The sequence below is a fragment of the Dryobates pubescens genome, chromosome 8, assembly GCF_014839835.1.
Source record: "Dryobates pubescens isolate bDryPub1 chromosome 8, bDryPub1.pri, whole genome shotgun sequence".
Lineage (NCBI taxonomy): Eukaryota > Metazoa > Chordata > Aves > Piciformes > Picidae > Dryobates > Dryobates pubescens.
This window is the reverse complement of record NC_071619.1, coordinates 35393085-35406354: the sequence shown is the minus strand read 5'-3', so window position 1 is coordinate 35406354 and position 13270 is coordinate 35393085. Positions and strand designations below refer to the sequence as shown.

At 41.1% G+C, this 13270-nt stretch overlaps 1 protein-coding gene across 1 annotated transcript in view; it reads right to left on the bottom strand.

The window, feature by feature from the left end:
* Nucleotides 1-13270, bottom strand: part of GRAMD1C (GRAM domain containing 1C) — a 59671-nt gene that overhangs the window by 31628 nt on the left and 14773 nt on the right. Inside the window, 2 exon segments of the mRNA XM_054163744.1 lie at nucleotides 290-393; nucleotides 4991-5075. Coding sequence (XP_054019719.1) covers nucleotides 290-393; nucleotides 4991-5075 — 189 coding nt within the window.

The following is a 13270-nucleotide window of genomic DNA, read 5'->3' as shown; positions in this document are numbered from 1 at the left end:
TTCTAACAGGCACATTACACAAGGCAGGATGTATATCAGAAAACAGACTGTCTCATCCACGTCATCTCACAGAGCTTTGGAATCTGACTGTGAGGCTGCTGTCAGCTGTCTACAGGAGGCCTCACTGACTTCATCATCCTGATCAGATGGTCTGTAATAAGCACCCACGACAGTGTCACCCATGCCAGCCTGCGCCTTAATATGCACCCACAATTGACAGAATAACATTTGAGGGATTCATATCCTGATAGTAGAGGACAAAGAAGAGGTGAGAGCCAAGAGATCTTACTGTGGTCTCCCATCGGAAGATGTTGCTGTGGAAACAGAGCCAGTTTTCAGAGAGATACAATCGTCCTTGCAGCAGGATATCCTTCTGGAGAGCACAGGCATAGTCTGCAGATAGAGAGCAAGTTTACTCACTTACTACACCTCAGTTAACCCAAGCCTGTTACCTTAAGATGTGATAAAGGAACTATAGTACAAGTAAAACCCATTTCATAGGCTTATAGAATGTTTTGGGTTAGGAGCGAGCTCAAAGACCACCTAGTTACAACCCCCTTGCCATGGGCAGGGACACCTTCCACTAGACCAGGGTGCTCAAGGCCTCATCCAGCCTGGCCTTGAACCCCTCCAGAGAGGTACATGCACGGCCTCCCTGGGCAACCTGTTCCAGTGTCTCACCATCCTCACTGTAAAGAATTTGTTCCTAATATCCAGTCTAAACCTACCTTCCTCAAGTTTAAAGCCATCTCCTCTTGTCCTATCACCACAAGTCCTTGTAAAAAATCCCTCCCCAGCTTTCTAGTAGGCCACTTTCAGGTACTGGAAGGCCACTTATAAGGTCTCCCTGGAGCCCTCTTTTCTCCAAGCTGAACAGTCCTAACTTTCATAGCTTGCCCCCATGGGGAAGTGCTCCAGCCTCTGATAATTTTTCTGGCCATACACTGGACCCACTCCAGCAGTTTAATGTCCCTCTTATGCTGGGGACACAAGAACTGGATGCAGTACGCCAGGTGGGGTCTTATGAAAGGAGAGCAGAGGTGGAGAATCACTTCTCTCATCCTGCTGGTCACACTTCTTTTGATGCAGCCCAGGAGACAGTGGGCTATCTAGGCTAGACATCTTCAGAATAGATTAGAATAAACCAGGTTGGAAGAGACCTTCAAGATCATCGTGTCCAACCTATCATCCAACACCATCTAATCAACTAAACCATGCAACCAAGCACCCTATCAAGCCTCCTCCTGAACACCTCCAATGATGGTGACTCCACCATCTCCCCGGGCAGCCCATTCCAATGGGCAATCACTCTCTCACAGAAGTCTGTGAAGGTAGATTTGTACTGGGTTGCATCCAGACCACTGTTCTGGGAACACCCCAAAACCATAGTTGATGGAAGTATCTGTGTGAGGACAGCACTCCCCATTTCAGCCCTCTGTGCATTATCCTTTATTTTCAAAGAGGTATCAGGCAGGATTAGGAGTACATGGGAGAAGCATTCATCAGTCAAATTTCAAAGTGCCTAAACAACAAACTACATCAACGTTTATAGTACAACAGATGAAACTGTCAACTCCTACATAACAGTAGTTTCTGTGTTGTAGTAAGATAATAGTTTTCCACTAAAGAGATTCTATCACTAGCTAAAACTAGCTGCAGAGTGAGACAACATTTACAGGCAGCTTGAAGCTATCCAGGCAGGGGATATTTTCAGAAACTGATTGCATTTTTATTGTGGTACTACCTCTGGCTTAAACATCCCTGTTAAGAAACAGGCTTCATCTAGAATCCAATTACCCATTATCAAATACCTCTAAGAACAAAAGCACAGAACTCAGTTGCAGTTTTACAAAACCTCTGAGATTTTGGAGCTTGTGAAGTTTTTGCCAATCCCTGTGATTTCACAGCTTGAAGATTCAAACAAAAGGAATTTTCAGAAGTATTACTGCCAGAAAGTTTAGATAGATCCCTTTTGGAAGATCCCATCTAAAGAAAGTTGCCTCACATATAGAAAATACCAAGAATGTACCTGTTTGTGCAACACGTTAATGCTTTCCTCTTTACAGGTATTAAAGAGCTTTCTTATTTCTATCTGCTGTTGCCCGAGCCAGGATTTTGGTTTTGTAAACAACAAGAAGATGAACAAAATTGTTGTTTAAGTACCAAGAGATTCAGGAGTTCCTCACCATCCTAAGTTCAATGTAAGTCTGCATCTACAGAAAATTCTGTTGGGTTTTCCCCTTGAATAATAAAGTGGAAATAAAGTTTCTCACAACAGGCATGAGACACGCATACAAAACCTTGGAGACATTAACTGCAAACAGGATTACATAACCTGAAAAGAAATCCAAACCATTAAGTTGTAAGTGCGTGTTTATAGAGAAGTCAGATTCCAAAATGTTGAGCAGGGTGTGGAAAGGCAGCAGGAGTTAGACGTTAAGGACTTGAGGAAAACATGACTAAGAAGTTTGCACCTGACTTCTTTTGGGAGGCAGGGAGAAGGATTCAGACCTGTAAGTTTTAGAGCACTGGGCAAGTCATGAACACCACCACCATGACCTGACTACAGTGAAGAGAGTATCAAGACAAAAACGGGGGAGATTAGCATTTCTCCCTCTTACATTTTCCGAGCCAGTAACTGTAGGTGCTGCTTGTAAACAGCATTTTCAGACAAACTGAAGTTAGTGATACTCCTTTAAACTCTCATTTCCAAAGTCTAAGTAATTTCTAAGAATTATATTTCATATCATCTTTATATACAGTGCTCATTGCAGCAGAACAGGAATGTCTTTTTTAAACAGCTAAGTAAAGAACAGGAGCAGTTAGAATTCTTTAATGAACAGCAGCAAGTAATTGCTTCTCTGAGCACTGTAAATCCTGTGATAAGCTTCTCTGCATCAAGCAAAGGAAGAGCCATTTGCTAGAAGAATGCAAAAAGTCCTTCCAAAGGAGCACTGCTTTTTACAGAGTAAAAAAAAATACACAAAGTAATGACTTTGCTTCCAATGGAGCACCTGCTCCATTGTCGAGGTTAACTCATTACTAAATCTCTCACCAAGCCCTAGGAAGTCTGTTCCTGGAAACTGTGCTTTTTATATCAATCCTGTGTAAGGAGAAACATCAAAACAATGCTTTGAAGTAATATCCTTTTCTTCTGTGTTACTTCTGTATTGAACTCTAGTGTTTTAAAAATGTAAAATGCATTTGAGGATAACTGCTTCTTTCTGAGGCTAGAAAAAGGGACACAGATTTAACTGTTTCTGTGTAAGTGACAGGCCTTGTCTCTTCCATTAACCTGCAAAGAGCTCAGCATGCTGCAAGCACATGCTTACAGCCTTTCAATATTAACTTTCCTAAAGGTTGCATGAGAGGTGAGCTTTAAACAGGCACACCAGTATCAAAACAATATCCAGTCCTTGGACAGCAGATTTGTTACACAATGCAAGGCATAGAAGAGGAAATAAGGTGCATCACTGCACACAAATGGGGAAAGATTAAACACTTGTCAGCCTTTGGGTTTTGCTGTGGCATGCTGCAGAAGTCACCTCCTTGACAAGATTTTAGCTTATATATGTGGTTGGACTTTACTGGTTAAGCAATTGATAACAAAAAGTATGAAAAACAGGCACTCCAAGCAATAGTTATCTTTGGTTAGGCCTTTTGGTTAGAGCTTTCTGCTTCTGTTAGTTCATTACTTCTTCTGACAAGGGCTTCAATTTAGGGATGTTGTGAGGGATATGCTCAGGACTTCTATTAGCTGCTTTGTCTGTTAAGGGCTTCCAGGAGTTAGAATCATAGAATCAATAAGGTTGGAAGAGACCTCAAAGATCATCAAGTCCAACCTGTCACCCAAGACCTCATGACTACTAAAGTTCTTCTATAAGTGGGACTCAGACTCTGTAGTGCAAGGGATTCTACACCACAGTAATAAAGGACTTCAGAGATGACTGAAATTCTCTGCTCTCTGCATTTCTGGAATCTCGTTGCTGTCTGGCAATGGGGTTCATGCCTGCATTCCTCACCCAACAGCACCTCGTTATAAGGGGTCTACAATTACATTCAGGTCCCGGAGACCAGGACATTCAAATGCAAATTACTGTAAAGTCAGGATACAAGGAGGACTGGTTTATGTTTTCCAGTGATCTCCTATGATGGGTGAGGAAAGTATACACTTCACACACTGAATTTCATATCCTCACACATTGTTTTACAAGCAGGTAATTGTCTCTGAAAATACTTTTTTTAAATTACAAGCACCCACTGTAGCACCGAGTCCCAGGAGTCAGATTAATCAAGGTGCTTAGGGCAAAAGTCTAGGCTTAGTTTCAGGGAGCAAGGAAAAGGCTTCTGCACAGGATGATCTACCTACTTAACTGTGTCACTGAAGCATCATCCCTTACTGTTGTATCAAACTATTACAACTATGGAATCAATCCCTTCTCCCCTAGCTGACTCAGACATAACTAGTTTCTGTTTTAAAGTAAAGGAGAGGACTTAAGACACCCACAAAACAGAAAATAAATCCTTATGACACTGCAAGAGGTACACTGTTGGTTGTTCATGCTGGAAAGAACATAAGTCAAATTCAGTGCTCTCAGGATTTGACTCTACCTCTGTTCTTCTCATTCCTGCATCACACAAGCCCATAAATGCACATCTGTTGAGTTTGTGCTCAGCACTCATCCTGACCCTGTGTAGCAATCTTTCTTTCCAGCTTGTCAGCAGCAGGGAAAGACACTGAAGCTCCCATACTGTATCTAGATGAACTGCAGGCTTCTGTATCCTCCCCTTCACTTCTCAGCTGCCAAAAGGAATCTTTTCTCACAAAGGAGGCAGTACAGAAGAGGAGTATGGATCTGACTTTACCTAAAGCTCTTTGATGCTAGTTTAGAGACAGGAGATTTGCAATTTAAAAAAAAATGCCTTGGCACTTCTACAGTCTGGATTTATCAGCCAGAAGAAAAGCACTTCTGGTGTGATTACATCTTACCTACTATGAGTCTCTCAGACTCCGGCAGATGAGAAAACTGTCTCTTGAATTCCTCACTCCTATACTTGTAAGTGGAACTTGAGAGCTGCAACAAAGAATAGTAAAAGGTTAGGAACACAGATTTATTTTCAGCAATCAACTGTCTTCATACTGGATGTGTAATTTTACCTTGGAGAACAAACAAGCATCAAACAAACAAGAATAGGTGGTATCCAAATGTGATCAGCACTGTAACTTTATGCCTGCTTACATAAGAGTGTGCTTCTAGTATTTAGGGCAGTATGGGCCAAACCATTCCTTGTATAAGGCTAGATGGCATACAACTGTAGTTGTATGAGTGGAGCAGGTTGCCAAAGTCGTGAGAGCCCCTTCAGGGCTAAGTCTTCTAGCACAGAACAAAGCGATAGCAAGTCCACAACACTAGAGGCGACAGAGTAGATCCAATCCTCGTGCAGGCCACTAGCTGGACACAAGGACGGAATTTAGAACACCAGTTTCTACTTTTAGCACAATTTCAGGAATACTACAGTGCTGAAGATTTTTTTCCCAGTTGCTAAAATTGGACCTGCAGGAATAAAGGCAAAAGTTTCCTCCAGTAAACACAAATAACAGCACCACCGTCACCTCTATTTCCTGATCTGCTCTACAGTTAACTCCATATTTAAAGTTATCACTATGGTTTATTAAGAATTCAAACTCACAGCAAAGATTACTCATGATGGACTTCAACTCCTTATTCTTACAAATGAATGCACTTGCTCCCATTCAAATAACCTTCAGCATGCCCTCCCGAAATTATTCTGTTGTATAAGCAGTAATAACAATATTTTTCTTAACAGATGTTGGCCACTTATTTTACACGTGCTGTAGAAGGCAATGACTAAGCTGGATTACAGCTGAAACAGTAAAAAGTCACTTTAAAGTGTTAACAAAACCAGGTATAAATATACTATAAAAGTCTCTTTTATACAACATTCTTTTTGTAACCATTATAAAAACCTTAAGCACCTGCCTGTTATTCTCTCCTTGAGCACCTGTATTTCTCCCACACTTGACATTCACCATTAAACCCATAAGATTAGTGGTTATTTACATTCAGAGCAGAGGAAGAAAGAAGAAAGGAGGCAAAGAACCACTTGTGACTGTGTGACCTTGCAGCCTGTTTACTTAAAAAGCCACTCAGTTTTAGCACACTCACGCAGCACATTAGTGGCTCACTGCTCTTCCATTATGTCTGTGCTTGTTATCAAAACAATCCCAGAACAAAGAGACTTATCTGCAGCTTGAGGGTGTTTTAATAAACTAGTTCCCCCACTTCATTAAGAGTCTCACAGTTCACTGTTTTCCACTGAAAAGGTTCCTGCTTCTCTCAGTTCAACAGCTCCCTGGACGCCACCCTACACACACATCCAACAAGGGTCTCCTATCTACCTGCACTTGAGAATGAAGCTGACCACAAGGGTTACTTTGAGGTTACATGATTAAGTGCAGATAGTACAGGAGAGGGCTTAGGTCAAAAGTGTCAATGCTACCTTCCACAACCATCAATGAAAAGTAGTATTTATATCCAACCACTGGTGAGTACATATTTGCTGTCGACTAATATTCCAAACATTGCAATGAAGAAAGCAGGGAGGGAGACAAAGTACGTCCACATCTCCCCTTCTGAGCAAAGAGTGAGAGCTTTAGGTGAAACTAATGGGGCAATGTGAAATGTTCCTTCTAGAATAGAATACACAGAATAAACCAGGTTGGAAGAGACCTTCTAAGTTGTTTGCTTCCAGGTATATTTCAGCTATTTCTGAGATTATGAAAATAGCATTCTCTGAGAACATGAAAAAGGTTAACTTACATCCATAAAGTTTACACCTCTAGTTTCAGAGATCCTACAGTTCATACAGTCATACCTCAAGTGACTCAAGTTTGAGCTGGTGATAACAAGGCTATCAGATAGGGGGGAAAAGAACTGATCTGCCACGACAGCAGAAGAAAAGTCATACTCTTTAAGCCTGATTTACTAAACCATGATTTAAGAAGCACTTTCACAATCGCACTGTATACAAGAGATAAGAGCTACACTGAAGTTAAGCATTGGTGTGATTGCAAGACCAAAAAAAGGACCCAGGAAAAGGAAGAATAGGAACATTACATTATCACAGACACATTTATATTAGTGTCTGATTCAGCCAATTAAACAGCTCCAAGAATCCAAACTCAAGATATCTCAAGTTTTACTTAGAAATTGAATGTTTCTAGAGCTTAAAACCCTGGTAAACCCATGATGACATTTAGACATGTTCTTTATCATGACTGACAAACAGGCTAATCTTATTAATTGTAGACTTCTACAGAGCTCTTTTGACATTTCTGAATGCTCTGAATCCTTATCTAATCAGCAGGGGCGAAAAAAAAACAGCACACTGACTCTCATTAATCTTATCTTTTTTTACTTAGCATGAAAACTAGTTCACTTAGGTCTGTGATTGTTCCATACTCAGTGATGTGGCTTGGTGATGAAGAGACCACTCAATGGAGCTGGGGAACAACAGGGGCAATTTTAATACTATTGACATTATCAGCTTCCTTAAAGTGAAGAAAATAAGGTATTTCTATGAATACAGTGTTTCTCATAATCACTATTATAAAACCCAAGATGTGGTAGCATTTGAGACATGTTGCCACTTCTGGATTACAAAATTTACCATCAAATATTACAAGGCAGCAGGCATAAATTAGTCTGTAGTATGGCATTTAAGAGATAAAAACAGCAATTCATTTTTAACACAGGCACATTTCTAAGTTTAATTACAAGTCATCAGACAAACACTTTGCCTGAGGATAATCTTAGGCATTCATGGTTACGCTATATTTAATCACTAAGAAAATTAAGTCCAGCCAACAGCATATTGGCATTCTTTATCTGAAGCCACAAAATATACCAGAAACCTGCAAAATAGCATAAGCAGAAAAAAAAATATCTCTCCAGTGCCATCCAGAAAGTATTTACAGCAGACAATTATGTAAATAAGAATCAGGCACAAGTGACTCTCATACCTTGTTTTAAAATGGACCACAGTCCAACCACAAAGTAATGTTCCAGAAAAAAAAACAACATTAACTTAAATAAGACTAAGCAGAGTTATTCCTGTGACAGAACTCTGTTAAAAAAAACAGTTTTCCTTCACATTTGTGTCTTTGAAGAGTGGACACTGCAAATTATTTGAGCTCTTGATCAAATTGCTGAGGAAAGTTGAGCTGCTCATGCAGAAAGTTAGCCTTCTCCAAGGAGTACAAGTAAAAATGCTAATCATTAGGAAATTATTTGATTGCACAGATTACCAAGCCTGCAAATAGTCAATCAACCTCTGCAGAACAGTGTTCACATTTTTTTACCATTTGCTAATGACAGTAGTAACTTGGCATTTGCTTTGTCAGTGTTTTCTTCTTGTTTTGAGACACTACAAAAACCATGTTACCTGACAATTTGCATTCTAGTTTTGACATGCAGCTGTGAATACAAACAGCAGAGAACAAAGGTAAGTTGACCTCACCACTAGAGTAACAGAACTCCAATGTCACCTCACCTCATTTTAAGAAGTGTCCATGTGCCTCCCACTGCAGTTCAGTCTCGGTATCAGTTATCACTAAGTGCTTGGAGTCCCACAATCAACAAGCTTACAAAACAGGCTGCATGACCTACTCCCTTTTCATGCTTAGAAGCCTTGCAGAGGGGTGCAGTTAGATGATCCTTAAGGTCCCTTCCAAGTCAAGCCATTCTATGATTCTATAAAAATAGAACTAATGAAATAGATTGCTCTTCTGTCAGAAAAGAAGAAAATCCATGCTACTATTTTCACACCTCACTTCAAGGCCACCTGGTGAGCTGTTCTCCAGAGACAGAAGGCCTTGACCTGAACTTTCCCATCAAGCTTCCAGACATGGCCAAAATGAAATTTGGAGATACTACTATGGTTAGAATTAAAGTACTTTTTACACCTACACTAGCACATTTAAACAAACATTAAATATCCTGGCAAAAAAATGTTGCATTTCTACTAAAGAATCACAGAATGTTAGGGGTTGGAAGGGACCTCCAAAGATCATCTAGTCCAACCCCCAGCCAAAGCAGAATCACCTAGGGCATGACACACAGGAACACATCTAGATGGGTTTTGAAAATCTCCAGAGAGACTCCACAACCTCTCTGGGCAGCCTGTTCAGTGTTCTTCTGTAAAGAAGAGTCTCCTCGTGTTGAGATGGAACCCTCTGTGTTCTAGCTTGTACCTGCTGTTCCTTGTCCTATACTGGACACCACCAAAAAGCACCTGGCACCTTCACCTTGACACTCACCCCACAGATATCTCTAGACATTGAGAAGATCTCCTCTCACCCTTCTCATCTCAAGACAAAACCACGCTGGTTTTCTCAAATTCATAGAAAAACCTTCTCAGCATCAGGAGAAAAAGCAAACAGTCACCAGAAGTACATCACAGTCAGAAAAGAGTTTGACTTTATACAAAAAGGCTACTTTAGCCCACATATTCTTGAAAGTTTTCTGGTAAGGGGGAACTAAGAAATGAATTCCATTAAAAAAAACAAACAAACAAACAAAAAAAACCTAACAAACAAAACCCAAACACCCACTAACCAACAAAACAAGAGCCCACAAAACAACAACAAAAAAAGAAACAAAACATACTGTTCCACTACCAGCAACTCTAAAGCCTCACTAGGCTAGAAGGCAATAATCCTGAACAAAAGTCTCATTCAGCAATATATGGCAAACAAACTTAAGAGTTCACATGAATAGATCGAATTAACCAGGTTGGAAGTGACCTTTGAGATCAAGTCCAACCTATCATCCAACACCATCTCATCAACTAAACCATGGCACCAAGCACCCCATCCAGTCTCTTCCTAAACACCTCCAATGATGGTAACTCTACCACCTCCCTGGGCAGCACATTCCAGTGGCCAATCTCTCTTTCTATGAAGAACTCCTTCCTAACATCCAGCCTAAACCTCCCCTGATGCAGCTTGAGACTGTGTCCTCTTGTTCTGGTGCTGGTTGCCTGGGAGAAGAGACCAACCCCCACCGGGCTACAACCTCCCTTCAGGTAGTTGTAGGCAGCAATAAGGTCCCCCCTGAGCCTCCTCTTCTCCAAAGCAGATTCAGGTGGACTCATCTAGAAAACAAAGAACAACTCCTATGGCACACTGTGATGGTGGTCTCTGTGCTGAGGCTACCTCTAAAACATGCCAAGTCTAACAACCGTTTCCATCAGAGAAATGTAGCCATTTCTTCAGTCCAAAAATGTTCATCATGACCATCCAGTCTAATCCATAACCCCACACGGCACAGCTATCTCACAGCTTAGCTCCTGCTTTAAAACCAGAGATTTGATGACCAAAGTTCCACTTGGGAAAGAGAAAATAAAATAACCTTCTTAAAAGTAATCCCTGATGGGAAAATCTATCCTAGCTATGGATAGGTTCTTCTACTGGTCTGTTGGTGAATAGAATAGAATAGACCAGACCAGGTTGGAAGAGACCTTCAAGATCATCATGTCCAACCTATCATCCAACACCACCTAATCAACTAAACCATGCAACCAAGCGCCCTATCAAGTCTCCTCCTGAACACCTCCAGTGATGATGACCCCACCACCTCCTCAGGCAGCCCATTCCAATGGGCAATCACACTCTCTATGTAATCTTATCTTCGCTCTGGAAATGGTTTTCAGATGTTGTTTTCAGACTTATTCTCATGGCTCCTCTGAATCCCCTATTTTCAAAGGGCTTTTAAAGAGCCAGACATAACACTGCAGGAGTCACTGCAAACACATCAATCTGACTCACATTTGCTTTTAGGCACAGAATCACAGTGGAAGCTCACATCAACATGACTACCAGTCTCTCATGTTTTCACAATTCTAGAGCAGAGTTTTACACTTCTACTGAGGAAAAAAAAAAAAGGCACAAGGATGTATTTTGAAAGTGTTAGACTTGTGGAGTTTACCCTGCAACAAGCAAACAGTTTGGGTTTCACTAACCATTCCTTGACAGAATCACAGAAAAATTTGGGGTTAGAAATAACTTTCAGTTCCTGAGTGCTCCCTAAGCCTCCCTAGCAGTGACTTGCTCTTCTTTTATTTCTTTTGGAGCACAAAATCATTAAGCTTGCACAGGTAAACAACAACTCACAGGCCCTGCAAAGCAATACCAGCTTACTTTGGGTGACTTACTGCACTGTGTACTGAGCACTTGGGGACTAGATGTGTACAGAATGTCTTTTTTCAAAGAAAGGAGCTATTATTATCCCCACAGATGTAGTTAATTCATAGGTCATATGAGGCATGTCAGCCAATAAACTAAAAAAAAACACAAATAAAAAGAAAACCCAACAAGCAACTGTTGCCAGAGCTGGCTCATCCTATTCCCTTGGAGTGTGTTTTCAAAAAGTTCCCATGCTCTCAAGGAAACAGAAGCAAGTTCATAGCCACAGTGGGAGGGTGAAGAGTTTAAGGAGCCAGGACTCTTTTTCTTACATTCATTATAGGCCCTTCTTCATTCACCCTCTGCTCTTTGGAGAGAGGAGTCTCATGGGCACAGGGCATTCTTCCAGCAGGCCACTGGCAGGCACAGCACTGTGCACTACAGTCATTATGTGCCCTCCAGTAGCCCAGCCCCCCTCTTATTTGCAGATGCTGAAGGAGTAACAAATTTGCACATTTCTTAGTGACCAAGGAGCAAAAAAAACCACCACAATAGCAGTTCTTCTGTGGCATCTCTCAGCAGCCAGTAAGAATTTGGGGGTAACTATGCCTCTCTTCTGCTGGAAATACAACATGTAGAGTATTAAGGAAAGGAGATCAAAATACAGGTCATGAGCAAATACTTAAGCTACTGTATTTTCCAGGGATTTGTTTGGGATTTTTTGGGGTTGAAGGTGGGGGGTGGGGGTGTGTGGATTTTGTTTTCCTGTTGTTTTTGTGGAGTTTGCTTTGGCATTTTTCTGTTTGGAAGGTTTTGTTTGTTTGGGGTTTTTTATTTAGGTGGCTGGTCTTTTGGGGGTCAATGTTTTGTTGGGGGTTTTTTGTTGCATTTTGTTTCTTTATTTTGGAGGGAGAGGGGAATTGTGTTGTTCTGTTGTGGTGTTTTTTACACCCTGTGATATCCCATAACCATGGCTAAAGACAGGGTTCCTAGTCCTCCCCAGAATGCATGGACATTTTTAACCTGTTTAAAAATGTTAGACAACTCTTTATCAGTAACACTGGTAACTTCCACAAGTCCATGTAGGAAAAAGCTTCTCAGAACTACTACATTCCAGAAAGCTTATAAAATATTGGATGCCCACTTAAAAGTAGTGACATCCAGTGTCACAAAGCTGGCTGAATGAGGTAGTTCTGAGACTGCTGCTACTTATTTTAAAGACTAGGTATGGTACATCAAAAGCACTGCATCCCACAGCACCTCAACAGTAGTCTGGTCCTCACTGGATTCACTGTGGACATCAGCCTCATCAATTACCTAATAGGTAGCAAGACTCTTCTCTTCTGGAAAGCAGTTCTGGTCAGCTACTGACCAGCTACTGTATCACATCTGTTGACTCCATGATGTGATATGAACTCAGCTGAACAGTAATCCCGCTCACAAAGCAGAAAGTGACCTGCCTAGTCCTTTTCTGCACATCACCAGCCACCTTGTCCTTGCAAGATCAGGAAAGAAGGCCTCACACTTGAGCTCAGTCTATATACAACAACTTGAGTAATTGTTGGAGCACAGCTTAGAACACAGCCCACAAAATCCACAAAGGTGTCTCAATTATGATTTTAACAGACAGGATGATTTAGCATCATATGAAATACTGGGAACTACACTGCTAAGATCAGGTTATATAATTAGAAATGAAACAAAAATATAACTTTGGGGTGAATCCTTTTCTTTTAATCTGACTTCCTCCCCCCACAGAAAGAAAGCTCAAAGACTTCATGTTTAAAAAGTTCAAAGATGTAAAGGTAACTCTGAGAACTTTAAGTTGGCCAACCAATTAAAGATTATTTTCCTTTAATGTTCGGGGGGGGGGGGGGGGGGGGGGGAAGTATCTGGAAGAATTTTGTACCAAAGTAGTTCAGTTTGGAATGGGTAAGGAACTAAGTTTCTCCTTGAAGATCACACTGATACTAGCTCAAGTTTACAAGACATTACATTTCACTGAAACAGGGTTCAGCTGAAGCTATTCCAACAAGGTCCTTGGGAAACAAGCTGCTAAACTTC